Source organism: Tyto alba, unplaced genomic scaffold (assembly GCF_018691265.1).
Source record: "Tyto alba isolate M040663 unplaced genomic scaffold, T.alba_DEE_v4.0 Super-Scaffold_40, whole genome shotgun sequence".
NCBI lineage: Eukaryota > Metazoa > Chordata > Aves > Strigiformes > Tytonidae > Tyto > Tyto alba.
Genome location: NW_024881316.1, coordinates 6,233,181 through 6,258,935, shown reverse-complemented (window position 1 = coordinate 6,258,935; position 25,755 = coordinate 6,233,181). Strand labels below are relative to the sequence as shown.

The following is a 25,755-nucleotide window of genomic DNA, read 5'->3' as shown; positions in this document are numbered from 1 at the left end:
GAGCCCCGGCTCCCCAGCCCGCATTTTAATCCTGAAATCTGGAAATGGAAATTGTTTGATGTATGAGGAGACGTTATCTAATTAGGGCGTAAGAAATTTAATCTTTCCAGCAGGCAGGTCATATAATTAATGTTAATTTAACGCTCAAATTCTCAGTCATTAATTTTTATTCTCTTAAATGTAGTTTGGCAGGGCCCCCTGATCCATGGCAATGGATTTTACTGAATGTAAGAGCACACTTGGTCTTTGGAGTGAATTACTGCAGCCCTTCCTATCCCAATAACAAGATCACATCATGTATGCATTATTAAGCCATGTAATTGAATGGTCCATAGTTTGCATATCAGACTATTAAAGTAATGTGTTTTGCTTTTCTTCCAACACGTAATGTTAAAGCCTTTGCGAATATTTGGTGATTCTGATAATTATCACCAAATTACTACAAATGTTCTCTTCATTAACGTGATTTCTTTCGAGCATTTTTAAAAAATGTGAATAATGCATTAAGTGGTGGCTTCTAAAGTGTTTTTTAAATAAAACTTGTCAACTACAATTCGAAAAGGAGACAAAAAAAAAAAAAAAAGAAAGAAAAAAAGAAACCAAGAGAAGGAAAATTAACAGTTGCACGGGAAGAGAACAATTCTCCTGTAAGACTGGAAAAGACGACTTGCCTTTTTTCCCTGTTTCAGATAAGTGACTGTACACCTTTAAAGTTTCACTTCATCGGGAGCAAAAGTGCATGCAATCTACAGAACTGTCGATTGCACATGATACAGAACAGATGGAGGAACAAAGTTGGAGCTTTTCCCTTTACAGGGAATAGATGGGGACATAGGCAGACAGACAGAGAGATTGATTTGAAAAGATACTGACCTCTCTCCTTCAGCTGCAATTTAACTTGTCCTGGAAAAAAAAAAAAAAAAAAAAAAAAAAAAAAAAAAAAAAAAAAAGTGAAATCTGCCTCCTCCCCTGCCTGCCTGCCTCCTGCCTCCCCCCGCCCCAAGTTCGCACTGTCATCTGAACAAACTGCTGCGCCGATCTCAGAAGGTGAATAATTCTCAATTAACTAAGTAACTAACTTTCTTCTTGCCATCTTGAGTCACTCACTTAACTAAATCTTAAGCCTTCGAGACCCTTCATTATTGCCTTCCCCCGCCACACTATTTTCAAAGTTCAATAGCAAGGCAACAAAAAACACTGCTGCAAAATAAGAGTCTCTTTTAAAGCTGTTCATTTGCATCGGAAAAAGTTATTTTTTCCCCCCTCCTCTAAATTATGTAGGCACCAAAAAAAAAAAAAAAAAAAGGAAAAAAGAGCCCCACCACCCCAAACAGCCCACAAACCCCCACGCAGCTCGTGTCAGGAGCAGTGCCACGGATGCTGTGCAGGGTGCGAAGCCACTGTGACCGAGTGGGGCGGCGCTGGCTCAGGTGTGGTGTGGGGGCTGTGTGACCCGGGGCACCCCCCGCAGCTCCACGGCTTCGCCGCTCCGCAGCCGGCAAGAAGCGCTGGGGGGTCCCGCCGGGCCGGCCCCCGCCGCTCCCCGCGGAGCCCGGCGGAGGATGCGCGGGGCGGGGCGGAGCGGAGCGGGGAGGCGCGCAACGGCCGCCCCGGGGGCCGGCGGGGCCGGGGGGGGCCACCGAGGCTCCTCGCCCCGCGTGGAGCCCGGGACGGCCCGCGGCGCGCTCTTATTTTGGTTGGGAGCGGGCAGCGCTGCCGGCGGGAGCCGGGAGAGCGGAGGGAGGCGAACTGTGCTCCTCTGTTTGGTTTAGGGTTGGGTGGGTTGGTTTTTTTTTTGGTTGTTTTTTTTTTTTTTTTTTTCTTTCCCTTTCCCTCCTCTCTCTCTCTCTCTCTCTCCCCTTCCCTCCTCACTATAGCAACCAACGCCAGCCTGACAAAAATGCACCCTCTGTGGACAATGGCCCAGCCTTCCTGCTCGCCTCGCTCCTCTTCTTCCTCGCCGAGCGAAAGAAAGTTTTCAGCCCCCCCCCCCCCCCCCTCCTCCTCCTCCTCCTCCTCCTTCCACACCAACTCCCCCCGCCGCCCCTTCTCGCCTCTGCTCCCCGGGGCAGGCTCCTGCGCAAATCCCGGAGCGGAGCCACCGGGCCGCGCTCAGCCCCTCCGGGACAGGGCCGACCCCCACGTGGGAGCCCGGGGTGGGGACACACGGACACACACACACACACACGCAAGTGTGGGCCCCGCTTCCCCCAGGACGGGCCATTTCTGCCCTGCCTGGAGGCGGGGGGGCGGTGGGGGGGTGGGGAGGGGAAAGGAGGGCTGTCCCGTTGCATTGGGCTGCAAGGGTTTGGAGTGGGCGTGATGCTGGGGGGGGGAGTGGTGGGGTGGGGTGGGGCAGGACGCCCCCAGCCCCGGGTGGGTGTGCGGGGAGGCCCTGCGCGGCGGGGGCCGGAGCGGTGCCGCTCGCAGCCCCGGTGGGGTTCAGCCCCCGGCCGCCTCCCGGCTCCCGGGCTCGCCTCTGCGGGGGCGAAAAATTCTGTGTGTCCGTGTGTTCCCCCGCCCGATCCGGGAACGGCTCCTGCTTCGCACCGCGAGGGACGGAGCGGGGCAGCGGCGGCCGAGAGCCCTCCGGGAAGGCGCCTCGGGAAAGGAGCGGGAGTTGCGCCCCAAAGTGCCCCGAAAGCGGGAAAGGGGGGCGGGAAGGATCACCGTCCCCCGGTGAAGCGGGGACACGATTTATCTGAGCTCTTCCCAGGGTGGCGGCTTGTCTCCATCAGACGTGATGACTGAACGAAACAAACAAAAAAGCAACTGTTAGATTTGTCAGAGAGAGAGAAAGCTGGGCACTTTTCCCTCTCTCTTATTTCCCACACACTCCCCCTCCTTTTTTTTTTTTTTTTGTTTTTTTTTTTTTGTTTTTTTTTTTTTATCTCTTGCTGTGTTTCGTCCTGCACATTTCTCCGGCCAGCGCTGGCTTTGGAAAGTCCGGGCTGAGCCCGCTTTCCCGTGCCGGAGAGGCTGCCGAGCCTCCCCTTTCCTACCAATTCACCTGCTTTTCACGCCCGAAGAAACGCCCTTCCACAGCTCCGGCGCGGGGCGGTCATTCCCCAGCCAGGCTTTTGAACACTAAATTGCAAACTCCGCAGCACCAATCGCATCTGGGTCTGTCTCCGAGAATTCAATAAACAAGCTGTATTAACTCCAACCAGAATTTATCTCGTAGACTGATGGAATTTGTCTTTTTTTTTCTTCTGCTTCTTCTGCTTCTTTTCCCCCCAAGGCCTCATATTCACCACTCAAAATTTAGCAGCCTGCCTTTGATAAATTACTCAAAGTAATCCCTGCAACAGCTAAGTCTGACTGGTTGACGTTGTGTTAGAAGTCTTCATAGCGGTATCTGTCTATAAAATATTCACTTGCGGACTACAAAGGGTGGATCATTTTTAATGACAAGATTCAGAACTGGAGGATGAAGGGAAAAGATTAATATCCGTGAATTCAAATAATTTAATTTCAAATACTGAACTTAGAACATTATATCCGACTAGTTTAAACAGTGATGCAGATAAAATAGCAGTCTCAGATGAATGAAGTGGCCGGAAGAATAGAGTTGCGGGGAATGTTGGAAATGAACATTAATACAAACTTTACAGGAACTTTTCTTTTTTTTTTTTTTTTTTTTTTTTTTTTTTTTTTTTTTTTGTTCTACACCTTTCTATCTTCTGGGATAATCAGTATTCTAGCAGGGGAAAAAAATGTATATGGTATAACACGTACGTGTGTGTATATCTATATACAGCGAGAGAGGTTTTCTTTCCTCTAGAGATAGGTGGAGAAATCTATTTAGATGGTGGATTTTAATTTCAATGGGTAATGTGAGCTTGTGCAATCAAAGTTATCAATTTCTGTCCTTTTTGTTTAGATTTCTTAGTTAAATGTGTTTGTTATATCTACCCCCGAGGAGAAGCAACTTGAAAGTGTAGCTTTTGAGTCATCTTATAAATACATCCCTGAGGCTGCGGTTCTTGCAGCTTTAAGCAGTTTTCATTAAAGCAGCCAGCTGCCTCTTTGTGTAGATTGGATTTTTTTTTAAAGCAATCACTTGTGAAGCCCCGGCCTCAGTTTTGTCTCTCCGCAGGCCCTTAAAGTTGAAGTTTCATTCATGTCTTGGGTCTCTCCACCGAATCAGACTCCTTGGAGCAACACTGGAAAGAGCCACACGAAAGTGCAGGCTTGAATACCTCATAGAAAAAGGTTAAAAAGGAAGCAGAGATCAAAACAATCCCATCTCACAAAAGGTGCATTAAATGCGCCCCAGCAATAAGCACAAATCTTCCAAGTTGGCCTTTAAAAGGGAGCACCAGGAGCCTCACGTTTATTGCACCCAGCAATTCTCTGAGCAGCTCGCCACGTCTTTGCACTCCTGGCGCATTTCCTCCTAAAACAACATCTAATGGGAAGATAATAGAGATGCAGAAAGGAGGCGCGGGGATTTCCCACCACCACCACCACCACCTACCCCCCCACCCCCCCCCCCCCCCCCCACACACACACACACTTACTTTCCTTTTAGCTGCGTGAGTCTCTCTCAAGGCTTTGAGACCAAAGTTTAAACTAAGCTTTTCACCTCTAGACAGAACAGGCGTATGCAACATATATTACCCCCCCTACTAAGGCTCGCCCCCAAGGGCAGGCAAGAGCGAGTGTTTGAAGAGCGCTCCCCCGGCCCGCAGAGCCGGGGAGGCTGATGAGCAGCGGCTGGGAGCCGAAACGAGCCGTGCCCGTGTTTTGCTGCTGGAAATGCAAGCTTTCTCCCCGGCGTGCAGGGAGTCGGAGCGCCGAGGGAGCCCCGTATCTCGCAAGCCGGAGCCCGCTGCAAGAAGCCCGAGGCGGGTGGCGGGCAGGGGACCCACGGGAGACGGGGTGGCCGGGCGTGGGGCGGCCGGAGGGCTCCCGGAGCCCGCCAGCGTCCCTCTGCATGCACCTGATGTGTATGCAGCACCTCGCCTCCCAGCCAGGAGAGAGCTCCAGTTAAGTGGCGCTCTATGTATTTTATAGCGAATATTCTCGAGTAGCTGCACTGCAATGAAGGAGATATCAAGGAGGCCTGTCAGTTCAAAGCTTTTGGGGTTGTTTGAAAATCTTCTTCACGTCAAAGTAAGCAGCCCCGGTATTTGAACAGCTGCTTTGAACAGTGAAAAGGGCTGAGCTGAATCAAAACACTGCAGTGTCTGCCCAAGACACCGCATCACCTTCAACCTGCTTTTATACCAGCAGAGAAAAGGAAAGAAAGGCTGGCGAGACCTCTAATCCCGCGGGGTCAGCTCCGCCAGAAAGGGGCCACATGACTGTCCCTTTCACATCATCCCGGGAGCCCGGGAGCCCGGGCGGCGGCGGAGCGCGGCGGCCGGGCGCTCGCTCCCCCGCTCCCCGGCGCTCCCCTCCACGGGGGGAGACGGGAGCGAAGGCCGCTTAAGGAGCGGTATTAATGACAGGGCTAACAGCGCTGGGGAAGGACGAGGAGGAGGTGGAGTCTCGGCGGGGGCTCTGGATGCGCCGGCCGCGCTCCTCGCCGCTCCCAGCTGCGCCTCCCCAGGAGCGGGGGGGGGGGGGGGGGGACCGGGGGGGGAAGGGGCGAGGGGCTTCGCCGCCGAGCTCGGGGTTTGTCCGCCTCCTCCTCGCTGCTCCGGTGACGGTTGTGGTTCCCCTTAGCCTTCGAGATCTGCCGCCGGCGAGGCGGCGGGGGAGAGGCGCGCAGGACCGTGACCGCAGGCATCGTCACCTGCCGGGCGGCCGGAGGGACGGGGACAAGGTGGTGGTGGCGGGGAGGGGGGGAACGACGACACACGACGTGGTGGGAAAAGATGCACGACCGGGGCAGGGCTCGCAGGGGGTGGGGGGGGGGGTGTCCCCCCTCAAAAAAAAAAAAAAAAAAAAAAAGCTGTGGCTAGAGCTCGCTGACCCCCCGCGTCCCGTCTCCCCGTCGTGGCCAGCGGCGGGGAGCGTGGTGCTGCTGCCCCCACCACCACCCCCCCCCACGGGGACCGGCTGTCCGTGGGACGCGCGCTCGCCGTGGGGCCGGGACGCAAGGGACGGTCACCGGGGGTGAGGCCGTGCTGGCCGAGGCACCGCAGGTTGGAGGCACCCGCGTGAAAATCTAGGACCGCTAACGACGCGTGGCGCGGCCCCTCGTGTCGCGTCCACGCATGAACTTTTGGCCGCCGACCTGGAGGCGGGCTGGAGGGAAAGCAGCCCCCGGCAGAGCCTCGGCGGCCCCGGGAGCGGGGCGGGAGGGCTGGCCCCGGGCGCGGGGAGCCCGGCGGCTCTCCCGGGACGGTCCCCACGATGCTCCGGAGGAAGCCTGCTGCGGACTTGCCCTGTTGTTTTGTTTCAACTCACTGGTCTACACCTAATTGGGAGGAGAGAGACGAGAAAATGAGCAGCAAATTATAAAATTCCCGGGTGCCCCGTTGTTTCCACGCGGGAAACAAAAGGCAGAGCTTCACTTCAGAGGAGCTGACTTCCCTCCCCGAGACACTCGCGGAACAGACAGTATTGTTCTTCCCTTCGCTTGCACCTCGAAGAAAGGGGGGAAAAACATTCTTCTTAGGAAGGATCTCCACTCTTTAATGGACAAAGTTTGTTTCACACACACACACACACACACACACACGCACCCCTCCTCCTCCTCCTCCTTCTCCATCCCTCCCTCCTTCCTTCCCTCCCCACCCCCCGGCAGAAGGAGCTCTTGATACGCCGCTAAACTAACGAAACGAGGTAACTCCTGCTGTGCCCCTTGTCTCAGGGCACTGGATATCCTGTTTATGCTGCTTCTGTGTATATGTTTATGTGCAGGAGCCCATCCCCCCGCTCCTCCACACCCCCACGCAGAGGAATATTTCCAGGCAAGAAGCCTTTCCAGCGCTCACGTTAAATACGATGATTTATAAACAACTCGCAGAAGAAAGCTGTTTCTTGTTAGTAGTAATAAATTCCCCGGTCCGCCCTATTGTATTATTTCGATGAAGATAGCGGGAGCCTGCGACGCGCACCTACCCCCGTGAGCAGTTTATTTTCGAGACAAAGCTATGGCTTCCAGCTCAAAAACGGGCAGTGAACTCTTTTTTCGCGGCGGCCAGCCCGGGCGCTGCTCATTCCTAGGAAATCCGGATCCACTTCCAGGGTCTCCTTCCTTCCTGTCCGGGCCGCAACTTCTTTTTTTTTTTTTTTTTTTTTCCTTTTTTTTTTTCTTTCTTTTTTTTTTTTTTCTTCCCTATCCCCCTCTTTTTTTCTATTTATTTATTTTTTTCCTTCTCCATCCTCCCCCCCCCCACACCACCTCCGCCACCCTCCCCCCCTCCAAAAAATCTTCCGCATCGATGCAGAACCGCCGAGGCGGACCCGTAGGCACCCCCGTCCCCCCCCCGGGACGGGACAAGCGGAACAATTACCACCCCCCTCAGCGCCGAGGTGCGAAGCCCCGACGGAGTGCTGTGCTGCGGGGAGCCCCGGGGGGGGGGGGGGGAGCGGAGCAGGGAGGAGGGGGGCTGCCCGCTCCCCGCCCCCGGGGGCGCGGCGCTCCCCGGACCCCCCCCCCCCCCGGCGGGGCGGCGCTGCCTGCGCTCGGCCCGGCTTGGGAAAGTTGGGGGCGGGCGGACGGACAGACGGACGGGCATCCCCCGCTTTGGGGCGGCACAGCCGGGCTCCGCGCAGAGATCCGCAAGCGGGGCGCGGGGCCCCGGGGCAGGGTGCGAGCAACAGGAGCCGGCGGGCGGAGCGGCGGCCTCCCGCCGGCGGGGCGGGGCGGGGCGGGGCGGGGCCGGCGACAGAGCCCCCCCCCCCCCCTCCCCTCTTCCTTCCCCTCCCCGTCCTCCCCTCCCCTCCCGCCGCCCCCCCCCCCCCCCCCCGCCCCGCGGCCGCCGCTCCCCCGCGCCCCGTTCCCCCTCCGGAGTTGGGTTCCAGCGAGGGGCGGGGCGGGGCGGGGGGGGGGCGTGGCCATAGGGGGGGCGTGGCGCCGCCGTCGGGGCGCGCCAATGGTGGGCGGCGGCGGCGGCGGTCGCCAGGGGCGCCCGCGTCCGTCAGGGCGAGGGGAGCCAATGGTGTGCGGCGGCGGGGCGGGGCGGCCGCGCGTGCCTTCGCAGTGGGCCCCGCCGCGCGGGCCGGGGGGGCGCGGGCGCCGCGCGGCGCCCGAGGCGAAAAAGTAGCTGTCAAATGCGCGGCGCCTTTAACCGGCGCGATCAGTGCGGCTCGGCGAGTCATGGCGACCGCAGCCTCCAACCACTACAGCCTGCTCGCCTCCGGCTCCCCCATGGTGCACGCCGAGCCGCCCGGCGGCATGCAGCCCGGCGGCGGCTACCGCGACGCCGGCGCCCTGGTGCAGGCGGACTACGCGCTGCAGAGCAACGGGCACCCGCTGAGCCACGCTCACCAGTGGATCGCGGCGCTGTCCCACGGCGGCCCCGGCGGCGGCGGCGGCGGCGGCGGCGGCGGCGGCGGGGGCGGCGGCGGCGGCGAGGCGCCCTGGGCGGCGGGCGCGCTGGGCCAGCCCGACATCAAGCCGGCGGTGGTGCAGGCGGGCGGGCGCGGCGACGAGCTGCCGCCGCCGCCGCCGCCGCCGCCGCCGCCGCCGCCGCAGCACCCTCCGCCGGGGCGGGCGCCGCACCTGGTGCACCACGGCGGCGGCGGCGGGCACCACGCGGCGGCGGCGGCGGCGGCGGCGGCGGCGGCGGCGTGGCGGGCGGGCGGCGCGGCGCACCTGCCGCCCGGCATGGCCGCGGCCAACGGCGCGCAGGCGGGGCTGCTCTACTCCCAGCCGCCCGGCTTCACCGTCAACGGCATGCTGGGCGCCGCGCAGCCGGCCCTGCACCACCACGGCCTGCGCGACGCCCACGAAGAGCCGCCGCCGGGGCCGCCGCACCACGGCCCCGAGCACCCGCCGCCGCCCCACGGCCCCCACCCCGGGGCGGCCGGGCCGACCCCCGCCGCCGCCGCCGCCGCCGCCGCGCCCCCCGGGCCGCCGCCGCCGCCGCCGCCGCACCACGACCCGCACTCGGACGAGGACACGCCGACCTCGGACGACCTGGAGCAGTTCGCCAAGCAGTTCAAGCAGCGGCGCATCAAACTGGGATTTACCCAAGCGGACGTGGGGCTGGCGCTGGGCACCCTCTACGGCAACGTCTTCTCGCAGACCACCATCTGCCGCTTCGAGGCCCTGCAGCTCAGCTTCAAGAACATGTGCAAGCTGAAGCCTTTGTTGAACAAGTGGTTGGAGGAGGCGGACTCCTCCTCGGGCAGCCCCACCAGCATAGACAAGATCGCGGCGCAGGGCCGCAAGCGGAAAAAGCGCACCTCCATCGAGGTGAGCGTCAAGGGCGCGCTGGAGAGCCACTTCCTCAAGTGCCCCAAGCCCTCCGCCCAGGAGATCACCTCGCTCGCGGACAGCCTACAGCTGGAGAAGGAGGTGGTGAGAGTGTGGTTTTGTAACAGGAGACAGAAAGAGAAGCGCATGACTCCCCCGGGAGGGACGCTGCCGGGCGCCGAGGACGTGTACGGGGCCAGCAGGGACACGCCGCCGCACCACGGGGTGCAGACCCCCGTGCAGTGAACTCGCGGCGGGGGCGCCCGGCCCCTCCTCCTCCTCCTCCTCCTCCTCCTCCTCCTCCTCCTCCTCCTCCTCCTTTCCTTCCCCCAACTTTTGATTGTCCTCCTTTTTTTTTCTTTTTTTTTTTTTTTTTTTTTTTTTTGGCGTTTGTTTTGTTTTGTTTTGTTTTTTTAAATTTTCTCCTATCTTTAAAGAAAAAAAAAAAAGACAAAAAAACTAAAACAACGATTAAAAAAAAAAAAACCGCGCAAAAAAAAAAAGAAAAAAAAAAAAAAAAGAAAAGAAAAGAAAACAAAAAGCGAGCGAGCGAGAGGGCGAGCGCGAATCACAGCAGACAGACAGACAAAGCACCTGCACCGGACTGTCCCTTAGCCGGCAGCAGGTGCGATGCTGTATTTTTGACCTTTCCAGGCGAGTGCCCGTGCACCGGAGTGGAGTGGGTACGGCGCGCAGGCAGGCAGGGACCGGCGGGGGGACCGGCAGGGCAGCGGCAGGCACCGGCAGGGCAGGCGCAGGGCGAAGCGGTTCGCACAAAACTCCCGTGGCTCGCTGGTGAAAAAAAATACGGCGCTGCCCGGCCGGGGAGGGGGCGGGAGGGGAGGTGGGGGGGTGGTGTGGGGGGTGGTGGTGGTGTGGGGTGGGGGGGTTGGGGTGGGGGAGGTGGGGGGGGGGCCGCAGCCACCTCGGGTCCCCTCCGCAGCCCCCTCCCGCCACACAAAGGCAGATTGCATTGTGGAATGTCGCTCGGTGTTGGCACATGCTGCTGTGTTTATTTTCTGTGGATCCCCTGTAGGAATATATGAAAAAAAAAAAAAAAAAAAAAAAAAAGAAAAAGGAAAAAAAAAAAAAAAAAAGAAGAGAAAGGAAAAGCTATCCCTTTTGATGTAGACAGTATTTAACCGTACCAATTTGCACTGCAAGAAAATCGAAGTTTACATAAACAAATTCTTTTTGTTTTTTCTTTTTTTTTTTTTTTTTCCTTCCTTTCCGACCTTAATTTTGCAAATGACTTGCATTTTCCACGGTGAGCGTTAGTCAACCAGTGACCGGTCTACGATATGTTACTGTGTTTTAGCCTTTGCTTTATGTGTATATGTGAACTTTTGTTATAAACAAGTCTTCTTAAATATGTGTAACGCTTATTTTCTCCTTTTACCGTAGCAAAAAGTATGCGTATATCTGTATGTATGTATACATATGCATGCGTGCATAGACGTACATATGTACACATATATGTAATCTCTCTATATACACATATATATGCACCACCAGGTTCCATTCTCCAGAGACGTGACTCTCGTAATTGCTTAATAGACGCCTTCAACGGCAAGAGTCGAGTTTGGAGAAGGGAGAATAATGCAAATCGACAAAGTAAACTTCATTTTCAGGCAGTGTGTCCGGGGGCCGAGGCGCAGCCAGAGGGGGAGGAAAAAAAAAAAAAAAAAAAAAAAAAAATATCTGCAGCCCTTCCAGATTGTGTCAGTGCGGGTGAGCAAGGCCCGGTGTGGGAAAGGCAGAGACGGAACAACAGTTTTGCTGGAGAAAGTGGCACTTCCTTGAGAGGGAAAGGGGATTATTTAGCTTCAACCCCCCTCCCCAGCCCCCTTCCCTTCCCCTCCTCTCCCCCCCCCCCCCCCACCCGAGGCTCCCCCCGCGTGCCTTTGGCATCCCCGCTCCCACTGCCCGGGCCGATGGCAGCCCCCAAACTTTCTTTCCTTGAGCAGTTTCGCATCAAGGCAGAGCCAGGGAGAGCCCGAGGAGCTGTGGGCCCGGGGGGGGGGTGGGGTGTGTGTGCCCGGGCGCTTACACCTGCGTGGAAACCCACGCTGCCCCCTCCTCTCTGCAGAGACCGTGTGCGTTTCTTTTTCGCTTTTACTTTTCGTATTTATTCTTTTTCTATTTGTATCTAGCCCTCCTCCCCCTCCCCCCCCCCCCCCCCTTTGGTCAGATTGCGGTATAATTTATTGAAGGAAAGGACCAGTTTTAACTTGGGCAGCCTTGTGTCTTTCACTGGGGAATGAAATGAAGTGGGAAAAAAATATATATATATATGCCATTTTTCAATCCGTCTTTTTTCCCCCCCTTCGTTAATAGTTTTAAAGTGCATTTCGTGACATTATCTCGATGGGAAACGGTTAACTTTCAAAAAAAAAAAAAAAAAAAAAAAGAGAAAAACCCACGGGGACAAAAAAAAAAAAAAAAGGAAAAAAAAAGCAAAACAAAAAGCTCTAAAGGGAAGCAGAGGAGCGGGACCTCGGAGCAGCGCATGTATGTGCGTGTGTCTGCGTGCGTGTGTTTGTGTACTTATGCACACACACAGCTATGCATATACATTAGAGGAACTTTATGATAGTTATAAATTCATAAAGGGATCATTTAGTCAGCACAAACGGGTGCTATAGACAAAGCATTTTTATAATCGAAAAGTTTACTTAGTTGAGTGTTGGACAATTATGGAGAAAAAACAGTGAAGCATTCTCTCGCAGAACTCTCCTATAAATATTGCATTCAGTAGCTAAGGCTTTAGAGTATGTTTCTCATTGTCTTTTAAAGCGCCTGTGACATTGGGTTTTCTTTCCTTCTTTCTTTCTCTCTCCCTTTCTTTCTTTCTTCTTGGTAAGACAGATGATGATTTCTAAGAGGCACATGCATTAGCCTTTTTCCTAGTTTTCCAACAATTGTTACAAAGATACGGGCACCAAGCTTTTCTCTTTTCTTTTCTTTTTTTTTTTCCCCCCCCTTTTTTTTTTTTTTTTTTTTTTTTTTGATGTATTGAGCTGCTTGTTATTTAAAGTGTTGAGGACTAGCGCCTAGTGAAGTGAATCAGATCAGGGCAGATCCAGTGGTAAAGGGAGGAAATGAACTTTCAGACACTTATTAATACGTGCGTAAGGTCAGAAAACGGAGTCGAGAGGACGTTTGAGAAAAGCCTCAAACTCCAAATAGGTTTACTTTTTTTAAAAAAAAAAAAAAAGTTACCACGCAAACCTTACCACTATGTATATATGTTTAATATTTGTCCTTTGAAATGCAGAAATAGTTTCAATGTTTTCTTTGTCTATTTTTCTTTTTCTTTTTTTTTTTTTTTTTAAATGCTACCCAGGGAAATATTTTCATATCATTTTTAAGTGGCCTGCCTCAATGTATATTTATTTCTTTTAAAGCAAACAGGTTCTGGAAACTGTTTTTCTGTAGCTTTAAATGAGTAGGTGAACAAAATCTATATGGGATGTAATTTTTTTTTTTTGGTTCAGTCTCTTTAAAAATACTTTGTTTTGGTACATTTGGATGTGCTTGTGGGGAAAAATAAAAACGCAGAGATCCTTATATATTTATGTTAAAGTAATATTTTATTATCTACATAAAACAGAAATGCACAATACCTTCATAGTTTGTTCTAATTATTGAAATATCTTTATTTTATTTTTAAAGATAGCACAGATTTGCATAGTTCTTAAGATTTGGAGGGAGAATACCCCAGTACTTATACTGAGTTGAGTTCTGTGTAAAAGCACCGCCATTCCTTTATATTTCATGGAATTTTTGGAATAAATTTGATGCCTATACCGAGAGGTTCCACGCTCATAACTTCCAGGGTCTTGAAGGAGAGCTTCAGGAGCTGTGCTCATTGTGTGTGCCCGCAGCCGAACCGCAGCCGTGTGTTTTGGAGCATTGATTTCTGTGCGGGTAGGGGTGTCCTGCCTTTGATGCTGGTGAGGAGATCCTCAAGTTAGTTGCATGTTCTGGCGGAAGGCGTGGGGGAGAAAAGACTCTCTCCTCGTTCCCTTTTGATAATTGAAGGTCTGACTCCTTCAAAAAAAAAAAAAAAAAAAAAGGGAAAAAAAAGAAAAAAAAAAAAAAAAAAAGAAAAACAAAAAGGCGGGGCTTAATTATGGGGAGTACTGTTTAAAAGAGGGAGGAAGGCTCCGGCTGGGCAGCGGGGCTGCGCACCCCCGGGGCGGGCGGGGGCTCCCCGGGCCCCGCGGCGGGACCTGCCCCTCGGGCGGCCGCGGCTCCACGCGTGGAACCGCCCGGCCGGTTTTTACACCCGGAGGGGTCCCGGCGTGGGAGAGGCATCCAAGCCAGCGGTGCTCTCAGGTGCGGCGGTGTGCTCGGGTCCTTTTTGGCTGGCTCCGTTTCCTAAGTGCAATGTCCTGCTCTTCTCCCTCCTTTCCCCCCTCCAACCCCAACCCCACCCCACTCCCACCCCCCCCCAACCTCCCTTCACCATAGTTTCTTGGCTTATTAGATTTAATCATCTTTTCTAACTCCTAGTCAATATTACACTCATCCCGAACAGATTCAGCTAAATGATCTTATCAATAGTTTCGAAGAGAAGTGACAGAAAGAAGAAGTGTTTTGTGACCGCAGACGTGCTGACGGGTAAAATGTTGAAGCCGGGTATGGATTTAAAAGTCCGTGGTCAATAGCCCGCGGATTCGGCTGCGGAAAGCGGGCAGCCTCTGCCCTCTGCAGGACACTCGGGTGGGCGCCGGGGGAAAAATATTTCGCCTTTGACGACAGGGCCCTGCTATCGCCGAGCGCTCCCGTGTCGGGTGAACTGGAGGTGACTCGGGTGGACGGTGCCCTTGCTCGGCGGGGCAGGCCCGGCGCCTCGGGGATGGTCGCCGAGAGCCGGGGGCGGGGCGGGGCGCCCCGTCGCATCCCGGGGGGCCGGGCCGCTGGTTGTGGGGGACACCCCCCACACACACCCCCCCACCCCCCCACCCCCCCGGGCAGCTCCTCCGGGGCTCTTTGCCCAGCGAGAGGCTGACCAGATGCCAGCCGCTTCGCTCGCCCTTCCCGGCTGGTGGCAGGGAGGCCGCCCGGCTGGGGGGTCGTTTCCCTTGTTTCCTTCTAGCTCTCTTTTAAGAGAAAAAGAAGAAGGGAAAACGGAGCATCTGTAGGGTGCGCTTTCTGCAGGTGGATGTCGGGGTGCGCGGCAGATCCCTGGGGTCCGTCCGTCCGTCCCTCCCCCCCCCCCCCCCCCCCCCCCGCCGCGTTCCCAGCAGGGCCTCTCTGTCGTAGGTCAGATGTCAACAACAAAAGCCCTATTTCCTCGGCTCGCTCCCTCTGATGGAGGCCGAAACTGGAAGGCGGGAGGAGACTGTGTGTCCCGAAGCCCTTGAGTCGTGGTTGCCTCCCCGCCGTGTCCCCGGTCCCGCGGGTGGTGAGAGGCGGCGGTCGGTGCCGCCCGCCCCGGGGAGCTCCCGCCGCCGCCCAGCCCCGCCGGCTCTCCCGAGGGTTTGGAAGGAGAGAAGTCGGGGAAAGGAGAAATAATCCGGCAAAGCCCCCACTTCGCGGGGCAGGCCGGGGTGCAGGACCTCTTGGGCAGGGCAACTCGCGGGAGCCCCGACGGGGGCAGAGGCCCCCGCCGCCTCCGGCTCCGCCCCGTCGTGTCTCTCTCTCTTTCTCTCTCTTTCTCTCTCCCCCTCGAGTGTTGCTGGCGGGAGATCGGGGTTCCCCCCGCCGTCACCCCCTCTCCAGTGCCCGGTCCCCCGGGCGCCCATCTGGCCCGCGTCGTGCCGCGGGGGGTACGGCGGGACGGGCCCGGCTGCCTGCGCCTTCCCGTCTTCCTGCCCCCCGCCTCGACCCCGACCCCCAGCCTAGGGCTCCCCCACCCCCCCTCCTCCTCTTCCTCCTCCTCCTCCTCCTTCTCCTCCGGCTGTAAGCCCCCCTCTCCCGGCTGCCGACCCCCTGCCCGCCGGGGCGGCCCCAGGCCCCGAAGTTGTCCCAAACCGCGTTGTCGGGGGCGGGGGGGGGGGTTGATGGTTCTTTGTTCGGGTGCCGTCGGTGCGAGGTTTCTCCGGTGCAGGAGGAAGAACCCGGGTGACCCACTCGGGGAGGGGAAGCGCGACGGTCCCCGGTGGGCGATGGGGCCCGGCGGCGGCGGGGAGAGCGGCCACGGGCGGGCCGGCTGGGCTTAGCCGCCTTAAACCCTCTTAGATAAAGCCGTGGGGAGGGTCGCGTACACGGGGGGGGTCCTCCCTCCAGCCCCAGCTCGGGCAGCGCATTGGGGGGCCGGGGGGTGGGAGCAGGGGGGGAACGGCCCGCGGCTCCTCGGGGGGCGGACAGGGCAGCGGCGGCCTTGGCCGCCTCGGAAAGGGAGACTGGGCGGTGTGGTACCGTCTTGGAAAGCGTATTTCTCCCGCGTCCTCTGCTCCTGCGGGGGTTATCTATTTATTTTTTGTTTCGGAAGGGACGAGGGTTTGGGCTGCAGCTCCGGCTTTAACCTCGAGACGGAAAAAAAAATAAAAAAAAAAAAAAACACAAACCCAAGCCCAAGACTAACCAAAAAAAAAAAAAAAAAAAAAGAAAAAAACTATAAACAAACAAACAAAAAAAAATTTCAGAGTCGCGGGTGTTAAGTTGGTACTTGGTGCTCGGGGCATGGCCAGGGTGTCGTCGGGGGTGTAGGAAGATGCTCCGAAAATGGCGAGTTTCGCCCTGGCTCGGCCGGGCGGTCGGGTCACGGGCGGTACTTGGAGGAGCGGGTGTTTTTCCAGGGGAAATCAGTCAGAGCAAAAGCAAAGCGTGCTTTAGCAGAAACGGTAAAAAATAAAAAGCCAGAGCTCCTTCTCAGACCCGACTTCTCATCAAATTATAAACCAAACAAGCGGCCTTTTCGGCAGGCGAGTCCGAGCCGCAGCGCGTGGATTTCCACGCCGCACTCGGCCTCAGCCCGTGGCCTGGCTCCACGCTGCAAGTCTCTTTCCTCGAACCGCAGAACCCTCCTGCAAAGTCCGTGTCAATACCTCCGAAACTCGGCCGAGCGTCCCGCGTGTGCCGGGGCTCCACGGGGCGCGGGAGGCCGCCGGTACCGGCGCGGAGCCCCTTCCCCTCGCACCCTCGGCCGCGCAAGGCCCGGGGCCTCCCCGCGGGACGCGAGGGTGGGGATCCCGCCCTCCCGTCGGCGGGCAAGGGAGAGGGATGGGGCGAGGGCAGCGGCGGAGGAGAGGCGGAAAGTCTTTGCCGGTGCTGCCGGGAGGCGCGGCGGGCGCTGCGCCTTTCCCCGGGGGGGCGGGCGGCTGGCAGCGGGAGCGCCCGATCCCATCGCCCCGGCCAAGGGGGCGAGTTTGGACGGTGTCTGCCCAGCCCCGTCTGCTCACAGGGTCAGCAGCCCCCCCTCTCTTTCCCCCCGACCCCCCCCCCCTCCCCCGCCCCCCAACCGGGCTGCCGGGCCGGGGCAGGCGGGCTGCCTCCTCCCCGCGAAGGGTACGGGGCGTGGAGTGGGGGGGGGGGGCGGCGCGGCCGTTCCCGAGGGACCCCACGGCGGGGCCGGGGCGGTGCGGGATGTCCCGGGGAGGCGCCGGGGAGGAGGGAGAGGTGGGGGGGGGGACACCCCGGCGCCGGGCTCCAGCTCCGGCCCGGCTGCGGATCTCCCGGCGGCCCCGCTTCCCGGGCTGCGCTGTGCCGCTCCGTGTATCCCCGGGCATGTCCGCGCAGATGTCACTTTTAAGGCTAAAAAAAAAAAAAAAAAAAAAAAAGAGAGTAGGCCGGTAGGAAGTTAGCGGCCGGTGTTTCTTCCCCTCCTCCTCGCAGGGCGGTAAATCCTGGCAGGAAAACCCGGGCAGAGGCAGCTCGTAAAAGTGATGGCGAGACCGCTCTCCCCCTCCTCTTCCCCGTCCCGTCCCCGGAGTTGTGAGAGGCGCTCGTCTAAAAGTTAGGACTTGTTTTTAGCCAGCCTGACTCATTCATTAATTCCCTTTCCCTCCTTGATTCATTCATGTCTACAGTCATTCATTGCCAAGTCCATGGAGGCATCAGCTCCTTGGTCAGTAGGGGAGACGTACAAACAAGGATGGTGCTATTTATTTCCCTCTGCCTGTGGATTTCTAAGACGTTCAAGCAGGCACAATCATTAAACTAATTTGTATTTGATTGTTTGGGCGGACGGGGGTGAATTTTATTGCACTAAGCATTCAAGCACGCACGCATCGCTGATTACCAGTATACATTAAATAAAGTTGTTTGTACACATTGTCTTACCACATATAGGCAGTCTTATTATTCTAATTACTCTAATTAGTGCATTGAAATGTTTTCTACTTGATTTGAGGAGACAGTGATTAGTTCTATTACTTCTTTTAACTCTTATTTCATGGAAAACTGTTGATGCATGTTCCAATTACCTTGTTTTTCTCTTTAATATAGCGCGGGCCAAAAATACGATGAAATTATACCGTTGGCGGGTAGAAGCAGTCATCTGTTTTCCCTTTTTAAAAGAGCTTCCATTTTTTATAGATCCATCACTAGATAGACACTTCTCTCGCGCCTTCCCCCCCCCCCAAAAAAAAAAAAAAAAAGTGTTCACAAATAATTATTTATAGCCAGAGCAGCACCTTTCTTCCTTACAATTTCTTCTGCTAGTGCTTTGGTACTTTATGATTGTAGCGTTTACCTTTTTTTTTTTTTTTTTTTGAGTCTGAGATATATTTGATGTGAATCTATTTCATAAGTTTTAAATTAAGGTTACTATTAATGGATAAGATCAGATCATCAAACATGTTACTTCGATAGGAAATTGTAATTAAAACCTTAATCCCGTTTGAGACTTTTTTTTTTTTTTTTCTTTAAACACTTTCTTGAGGGAATTTTTTTTTTTCCCTTTTCCGTGGCGGTTGCCGTTTCAAACACGGCGGAGGTGGGAAGCAGCTCCCAGACCCCACCAGAGCAGAGAGGTTATTTCGTTATCAAAATACCCATCGCCAACTATTGAGCCAATAGAGGTTTTGTGTCGAGTTTTGGGATGCGTGTGTGTGTGTTTTTGCCTTTTGTGTTGCTGTGCCGGCCACTTAAACCCAGCCGGTGACAAAGCGGGCGGCGGGGACGGAATCTCGCCTTCCTCTCACGTTACAGACAGGGAGACTGGCTACTTCTCGCTCATAAAAACACTGCTTTTATTGTTGGTGTCTGCCCCCTCCTCCTCTTCCTTCTAGTTTGTTAAATAAATACGAAGAGGTGGGGGAAAAAATACAAACAAACCAAAAAAAAAGAAACGCAAACCGTCCCGTAAATTCTTAGAAGTCCATGTCTGGAGGGAAATCTATGGAGTTACATAGGTAAATATTGGGCCTAGGCTGCTTATACTTTTAATATTTAAAGTGGGATTATAGGGGATCTAAAGACGCCTTCCTAACCTTTGCCAATTGCCTATGCAAGGAGAAATCCCGCAAGATGCACAAAGGGGCGAGACGGCTTCCCATGGCCTCTGACAAACGACTGGCGTGGCTGGGGACCGAGCTTCCCCCGGGGTCGAGGTGGGAGGGGGAGGCGAGACGGGGACAGCAGTGGGGTTGGTTTTTTGTTTTTTTTTTTTTTGTTTTTTGTTTTTTTTTTTTGGGGGGGTGGGGTGGGAGGAGGCGGGCGAGGAGGTTGGGTGGGTGTCCTGTTTCTCCTTCCTGCAATGCTTCGTCTCGCTTCGCTGTGTGGATCGGCCTCGCCGCCGGCAGCGCCGAGGCCCAGGGAAGATGCCACCGGCTCTGGTCCCGGTCCCGGCTCCGGTCGTGTGTCCCCCCCCCCCCCCCCCCCCACGGCGGGGGGACCGGGGCCGGGACCGGGGCCGGAGCCGCGGCCACGCGTGGAGTGCGGGCGCCCCCCAGCGGCCGCCGCCGCCCTGGCGGGGACACCCCCGGGAAGGGCAGGGGAGCATCATCCCCCCCCCCCCCCCCCCCCCCCAAATCTTCTCCGAGACATCTCTCCTCTCCTTGGACGCGGGGACGGCGGCGCTGGGCTCCGGGGCACCCGGCGGAGCCGTCGCGGGGCCTCCGGGGGCGGGGGGGGGGGGGAAGAAAGTCGTGAGTACCCTTGTTGTCTTGCCCTCGGGTTTTCCTGAATTTTATCGGGTTTTTGGTTGATTGGTTGTTGTTTTTTGTTGGTTGGTTGGTTGGTTTTTTGTTCTGTTTTTTTTTGTTTGTTTGTTTGTTTGTTTGTTTGTCGTTTTTGTTTTGTTTTGTTTTTTAATAGATACACAACAGCATCAAAATCCCGCGTTCAACGTGCGCCTTCCCCAGCCGTCTAGCTGGGATTAAAAACCAAAAACAAACAAACAAACAAACAAAACCACAAACAAACCAGAAAGCCCCAGCAAAACTCCGGTTCTCTTGCAGGCTCCCGAAGGTTGGGAGGAAGGATGCGATTCGCCTTCCCCCCTCAGGCGCCGGGATGGGGAGATGTCTTGTGTCGTGTCCCCCCCCCCTGCTCCGCCTTCCAGCTCTGCAAAGCCGTGTTGGATATGGGGACAAACCCCCTGCCACTTCCCCTCCGTGGCGTGGAAGCGGCCCCGCGTGGCGCCCGCCCCCGAGGAGCCTCGCTCCGCCCCACCACCCGTGGAGTGGGACACCCGTGGGGGGCTCGGCTGTTCTGACCACGCTGCGTGGGGGGGCGAGGTGGTTCCTGCTGCTGCCCTCAAGTTTGTTGCGAGGTCTAAGCCCAGCGGCCGGTACCCCGTGGCCCGTGGGAGCTGCTCCCGCCCCTCCACACACCCACCCGTGTTCTGTCCCACTCAGCAAACCGGGGCGCAGTGGGGGGAGCGGGAGCAGGGGCAGGTCTCTGCAGCCCCCCCCTCCCCAAGAGCTGCACACCTCTGCCAGGGCCTTCCCCACCCGGCTGCCTTCTTCTAGGGGTTGGGAGGGTGTCTCAAATCCCACCATTTCACCAACTGGCTTCTGTTCTTGCTGAAGTCAAATCAGCCCAGATGCCAGACCATCACCAAAGACCTCCAAAAAAAAAAAAAAAAACCAACCCCAAACCACCCACCCAACCAACCCAACCCCCAAAAAACTCTTCCCCTTTTTGGGTGAACCCTCCCCATTTCCCAGTAACAGAGAACCAAAGAGTGCCCTGGTCTCCCGCAGGGCCGTTGGGTGCTGGCTGGGTGCTCTCTCTTTTCACCCCACACCACGACACCCTCCCCAAGCCGCCTGGCAGCTGCCAGGGGTTCAGCTCTTTACGGGACCCAGACCCCAGCAGCAGCACCGGCTGGGAACACCGCACAGGTTCACCTCTTGTGTTTCTTTCAGTGCGACCGGTTTCGTAACTACCGCTTGCCGCGCTGTGCCAGTAGGTGCTGAAAATGTTAAAATATTGTGAATATCAAGAACCCAAGCCATCCAGGCATTCTGCTACAGCAGATTTCAGTGCACTGAAAACAGATAAGTGACATATCACGATCTCAGAGTCTCTTGCTAACTCAACAAGCAAACTGAGCTGAAACAAAACAAAACAAAACAAAACAAAACCCCCCAAGAAAGATTGAGAAAGAAACGGGCGTTCTGCACAGGGCTAATCACACTACAGACAGACAGTACTGTAGCACTGGGCAGACATGGGAGAAAATAACCTGTTTTCCAGCTGAACATCAAATTGTGGACCTGCTCAGATAACAGAAATAAGATGCTATGCATACGGCTGGAAGTGGAGAGGTAAGCAGTGGCTCCACCTTCCGCCGCAGCCCAGGCCCGAGCCAGGCCTAGCTGTGGACGCAGCTCTGTTCACAGGAGGCAGAAAGCCACGACGGAGCTTCAGCCTCTAAAGGGAAAAGCTGGCTTTGTTTCAGGAGCCCTTCCTAAACCCGCTGATAAGTACGGATTGATTTATTTGCTAATAGGTCTGGGGAGCTGGGTAACATCGACCTTTTGCGTACTAATTTTGCCAAACGCCCCCGGTGCCTAAATCATATCCCAAACCAGACAGTTTTAATTCGAGGCGGAATCCAGGCCCTTAACTTCAGCAATCCCTTAACAAAACCATGCCCGTCCGGCCCTTTGAATTGGGCAAGCGGGAGGACGGACGGCCCAGCCCGCCCGCACGCCTGGTGTAGCTGCCCCACGGGAGGAGACATTTCGGAGGCCCCGCGGAGGGGCAGCTCCTCCCTTCGGCTGCGGTGCTGCCACCTCTCCAGCTGGCCCTTCAGGAACACGGGCCCACCCTCGGCAGGGGCCAGGCCGCTTTAACTCACCTATTCCGGGGTAGGTTAGCTCCTGCTTCCCTTCTCCTCCCGCTGGCTCTACCCACAAGGCTGAAATCAGTCTCCCGCTCCCCGGCCTGGCCCAGCACCGTGACTCCCGCCACCACACCCGCAGTGAGGGGGCAGAAGGCCTGGCCCAGCGCCTGGGCCTCAGCTGCACCTTCCGTTCCCCCCCCGGGGCCCGAATCCAAAGCTTCCCACCTCCCGGTGACCCTCCACCACCAGACTTAGAGCTAGCACCCGCCGGGACAAGTCAGGTTAGCTGCGGTAAGTGCCCAGCACCCACTAGTGCTAAACGCAGGGCCTAAACACGCGGCCACAGGCTGTCACAGGCGGTGGGAAGTGTTGGAGAATGGCTCAGAGACAAGGGTCCTGAGCCCACCGAGCAATTGTATGATCAGAGCCTGCTCTAGCTGCTGATGCTGGGCCTCACTAGGGTTTGCCTGCAGCTGCTGATACAGGAGGAATGTCAAGGACGCTTCAGCCCTGTGTACCATGGTGTGTCGAAAACAGGTTAAGGGGAATTAGGAATAGTGGTCTGAGAAACCCAGTGTTACGATAACGGTGGCCTGAGAAACATTGTGTTACGGTACTGTCGTGTATCGAAAACAAGTCAACAGGAATCAGAACTAGTAGCATGAGAAACTTAGTGTTATGAGAAGCTTGGGCTGTAAGCTAACTGCAAGTAGGTGGACCGTGCGAATACGACCTTTAGAGCTTAAGCCAATCAGCTAGTGACTAGTAGGCATAATAATTATCATTGTCTGTATAAATATATGTACCCTGGACCAATAAAGACACACGTTGATTGATGCTCTATCACCCACACTGAACCCATCTCGGCGTGTCGTTCGTCCGCGGCTCCGCAGGGAAGCCCTGTCGTTTAGACGTCCCAAATGCTTTCTATTTAAGATGAAATTCAGCAGAGTCCGGAGAGCCGGGGGTAAGAAGGACGCGCTGTGGAGTTTGCAGGACTCCTTAGAGGCAGCGGCTGCGGCAACGGCGAATGTTTTAAAACACGAGTAACAGCCTCATCGAAACGCCACAATCCCAACCCGATACCTAACACAGAGCAGCATCATGCATGTATACGGCCCCTTTTCTCATTTCTGTTAGTTTTGAGGCAAAATCCAGCATTGCTATTTCTCGAACAGAGGGAACGGCCCCTCTGCCTTCCCTGGAGAGATTCTGCTGCTCTCTAAGAGCAGGGCCATGACAGCCACTAACAGGCCGGCAGACAGAAAGATGCCAGAAGGAGCTGTGGTTCCCTCACTCTTTCAAATTTAAACTCATCGTTTGTAGGAGACTTCTGGGAAAAAGTGTTTTTATAAGAAGACAGTGTTATTCTGAGGATAAAAAAAAATACAAACTAAAAACAAAACAACAACAAAAAAAAACCCCAACAAGCTAAGGAGCAAGGTAGTATGACTGTTTTCTTCCAAAGAGGAAAGTGTACATGGTCACTTAGTCTCTTACGGCGTTTAGGAAAAATAATCTCTTTATTAATAAAACCGTGTTCAGTACTTTTCGATGATAAATTGCAGTAACACTGAAAGTATGGTATGATATTTGCTACCGATCAAGTGCGTGCATGAAGGTGACCCATCTGCTGCTGCTGCATGTCACTGAACTCCTCCAGTCTGGAGCCACGGTTGAACACAGCAGCTCCAGCTGACAGAGTTCAGGTTCAATTCCTGCCAACTGAAAGACGTAAAAACTGCCTCAGGACTGTGCATTTAGGAAAACGCAAAAAGGTGGGTCGTCACCCCACCCCCTCGCAACTGACTTCTTGCTATCAGGTGACAGATAGCACCTGATCATTAGCTGGAGATCATTACTCTTGATCTGCGCCTCCTTTCTGAAGATCTGCCACTTTGAGCAGCAGAGGCACAGATGCAAAAGCCTCTGCGCCTTTTGGAGAGCAGCAGAACACCCATGGATCAATACTTTAACTTGAAAGCTGCTGTCATTCTCTGAAAAGACTGAATTATTTAAAAGCATTAAAAAAAAAAAAAAATCAGAGCGGCATTGTAGATCTCTAGGTTTGATCGGTACCCACTGTACTTCGCTCTTACAAATCCTCTCTCTTAGCCAATTCAAAGATAATGATTGACTCTTGCATAACATTTCAGTTCTCCACGAATCTCATTAGCACGAAATACGGTAAATATTACTGGATCACACACAGATGGAAAGTGAATTACAAGTTTAGTAACTTGTCCCTAGGTCACTCAGTCCAGAGTGCCTACCTGTACCCACCCACCACTTTTTTTCCCTTCCCCAGTCACTTAAAGATGAGTATCTTATGCTCAACACTAGGTGATGGTTGCAGACCTTAAAGAAAAGATGCCTACTGGAGGAATGAAAGTTACTGCAAAGCATCCTATCAAGTCTCTGAAACCACTGTATGGAGAAAAAAAACCAAAAAAATACAAATGCTGAAAATAGCTTGTCATCACCTTCAATGAACTCTCCCTATGGGTCAGATTATTTGTGCACAAACCGTTTGCAATTACTAAGTGACTGCAAAAATGCAGTAAAGGTTTCTCTAAGCAGCGATACCTCACAGTAAGGTCTCTGAAGTTCATCCCAAAGCGCACTCGTTGTTCATATTTTCAAAATGCCCAATTAAGCAGTTTAGCACGCTGACATTTCGCTGCAGTCACTGCAGGGGAACAGCTGCTCCCAGCAGCAGCAGCATCCCGGGAACAGGTGTTGGAAAGCGGGAGCAGGCACCAGACCCAACCATCTTCAGCAGGATCTCGAAGCAAGAGGGAGAATTGCTCGCCTCAATTGCACTTTCTTAGATGTAGTGCAACTTTCTATTTTAGTTCCCCTTCAAGTTTTCATTAGCTCTGAGCTGCTTTTGATATTTTTTACCAACTGCTAAAATGACTAATTTAAGCAAGGTGCTCTTGATCCTTTCTATAAGAGGCCTCCTGTGCTAAATTAACAGCTGCCCAAATTGTTACGTTCACTATCGCATACAAATACTAGAAAAAATAACCTAAGTGGAACTGCCAACCACATTTTTCTGTGACATTCAGCATAGTTTTTAAATACAGACTATTTAATTCAAGCCCTAAGCTTGTAGCCAGTTCACAAAGCTAATTCTAAACATAATTTATCCTTTTTACAAAGGAACTATGTGGACTGTATCACTGGGCTCCAAAAGTACTCGTAGACCTACTGGCCTGAAGCTTGAACTTAAATTGTTTGTGCATTTGCGTCCAGAGAGAAGGACATGACCTTGTTACAAAAATGCTGCTGCACTTCTTTTAACTTCTAAACATATTTGGCAGTTCAAAACTGTATGGTCACTGCGTCAGAGCATTTTCATTCCTAGCTCTTCAAAACTGCGAGGGAAAGTGTTACTTTAAAATCTGTTTGTAATAATAAATGCCTGCATTGTATATGATGACATTTGATTTTACCAGTGAATAACCAATTACAGCACACATGGTATCAGATCTACAATGTTCTGTTTAAATTCAATTCAGATTGACAACTGCAGCTTAAAGTGACAGAGACAAGTTCACATTACTGAACGTTTTCACAGAACACTGAACTTCCCTCCCTTCCTCTGGGCACATAACATGTAAAACTACGGGAGTACAGAGAACAGGTAACTGCTTTCGCTTCCCCCAGTAATAGTGCACTCCTGCTAAATAATAATGTAATAAAGTGTATTACAGGCTCTTGGGCACTGAAGGCTGGAAATCTTGAACATTTTGAAACCCGGCTTCATCTGTGTGTTTTTTAAACTGCGTGCTCAGAAGTGCCACACAGAGGAACAGAGACACCTGACAATTTTCGGTTGTATGTGTGAATTTTCAATACCATGAAAACAGCACCGAGAAACAGGTATCTGACACAAACAGGGCAGTCAGAAATGACATCTGAAACTGTACTTAGCATGTGCCAAAAGTCAGCTGCGTTCTGCCCAACATGCACAGAAACCGGGTCCAGTCTTGTCCTTCGGCTCCTCGATAATCAGAAGCACCAGCAGCTGTAAGCTGGTGTTAAAAGGTAGTTTTAGCACGTTTGAAATGACACTGGCCTGAGGCAAAGTTGCGATACAAAAGCTGAGCACTTTGGTAGGTGCTGGAGATTAAAAGTCTTAATAAAAGCTTCCTTAGAGATGCAAGAAAATAACACAAAGCTTCGTATATGTTTCAGTAGGAGCGCTGTCTTGAACAATTATCAGGCAAATCTAACACAGTAA

The 25,755-nt window shown here is 54.2% G+C and overlaps 1 protein-coding gene across 1 annotated transcript; it reads left to right on the top strand.

The window, feature by feature from the left end:
* The first annotated feature begins 7,942 nt into the window (after positions 1 to 7,942).
* On the top strand, positions 7,943 to 9,659 carry POU3F2 (POU class 3 homeobox 2). The gene has a single exon (XM_042803286.1). The coding sequence runs from the start codon at positions 8,219 to 8,221 to the stop codon at positions 9,563 to 9,565; it is 1,347 nt and encodes a 448-aa protein (XP_042659220.1). The 5' UTR covers positions 7,943 to 8,218; the 3' UTR covers positions 9,566 to 9,659.
* The last annotated feature ends 16,096 nt before the right edge of the window (positions 9,660 to 25,755 follow it).

What these genes read in the sequence shown, in the direction of transcription:
- POU3F2 (XM_042803286.1), top strand. Translation starts at nt 8,219, where the DNA reads ATGGCGACCGCAGCCTCCAACCACTACAGCCTGCTCGCCTCCGGCTCC.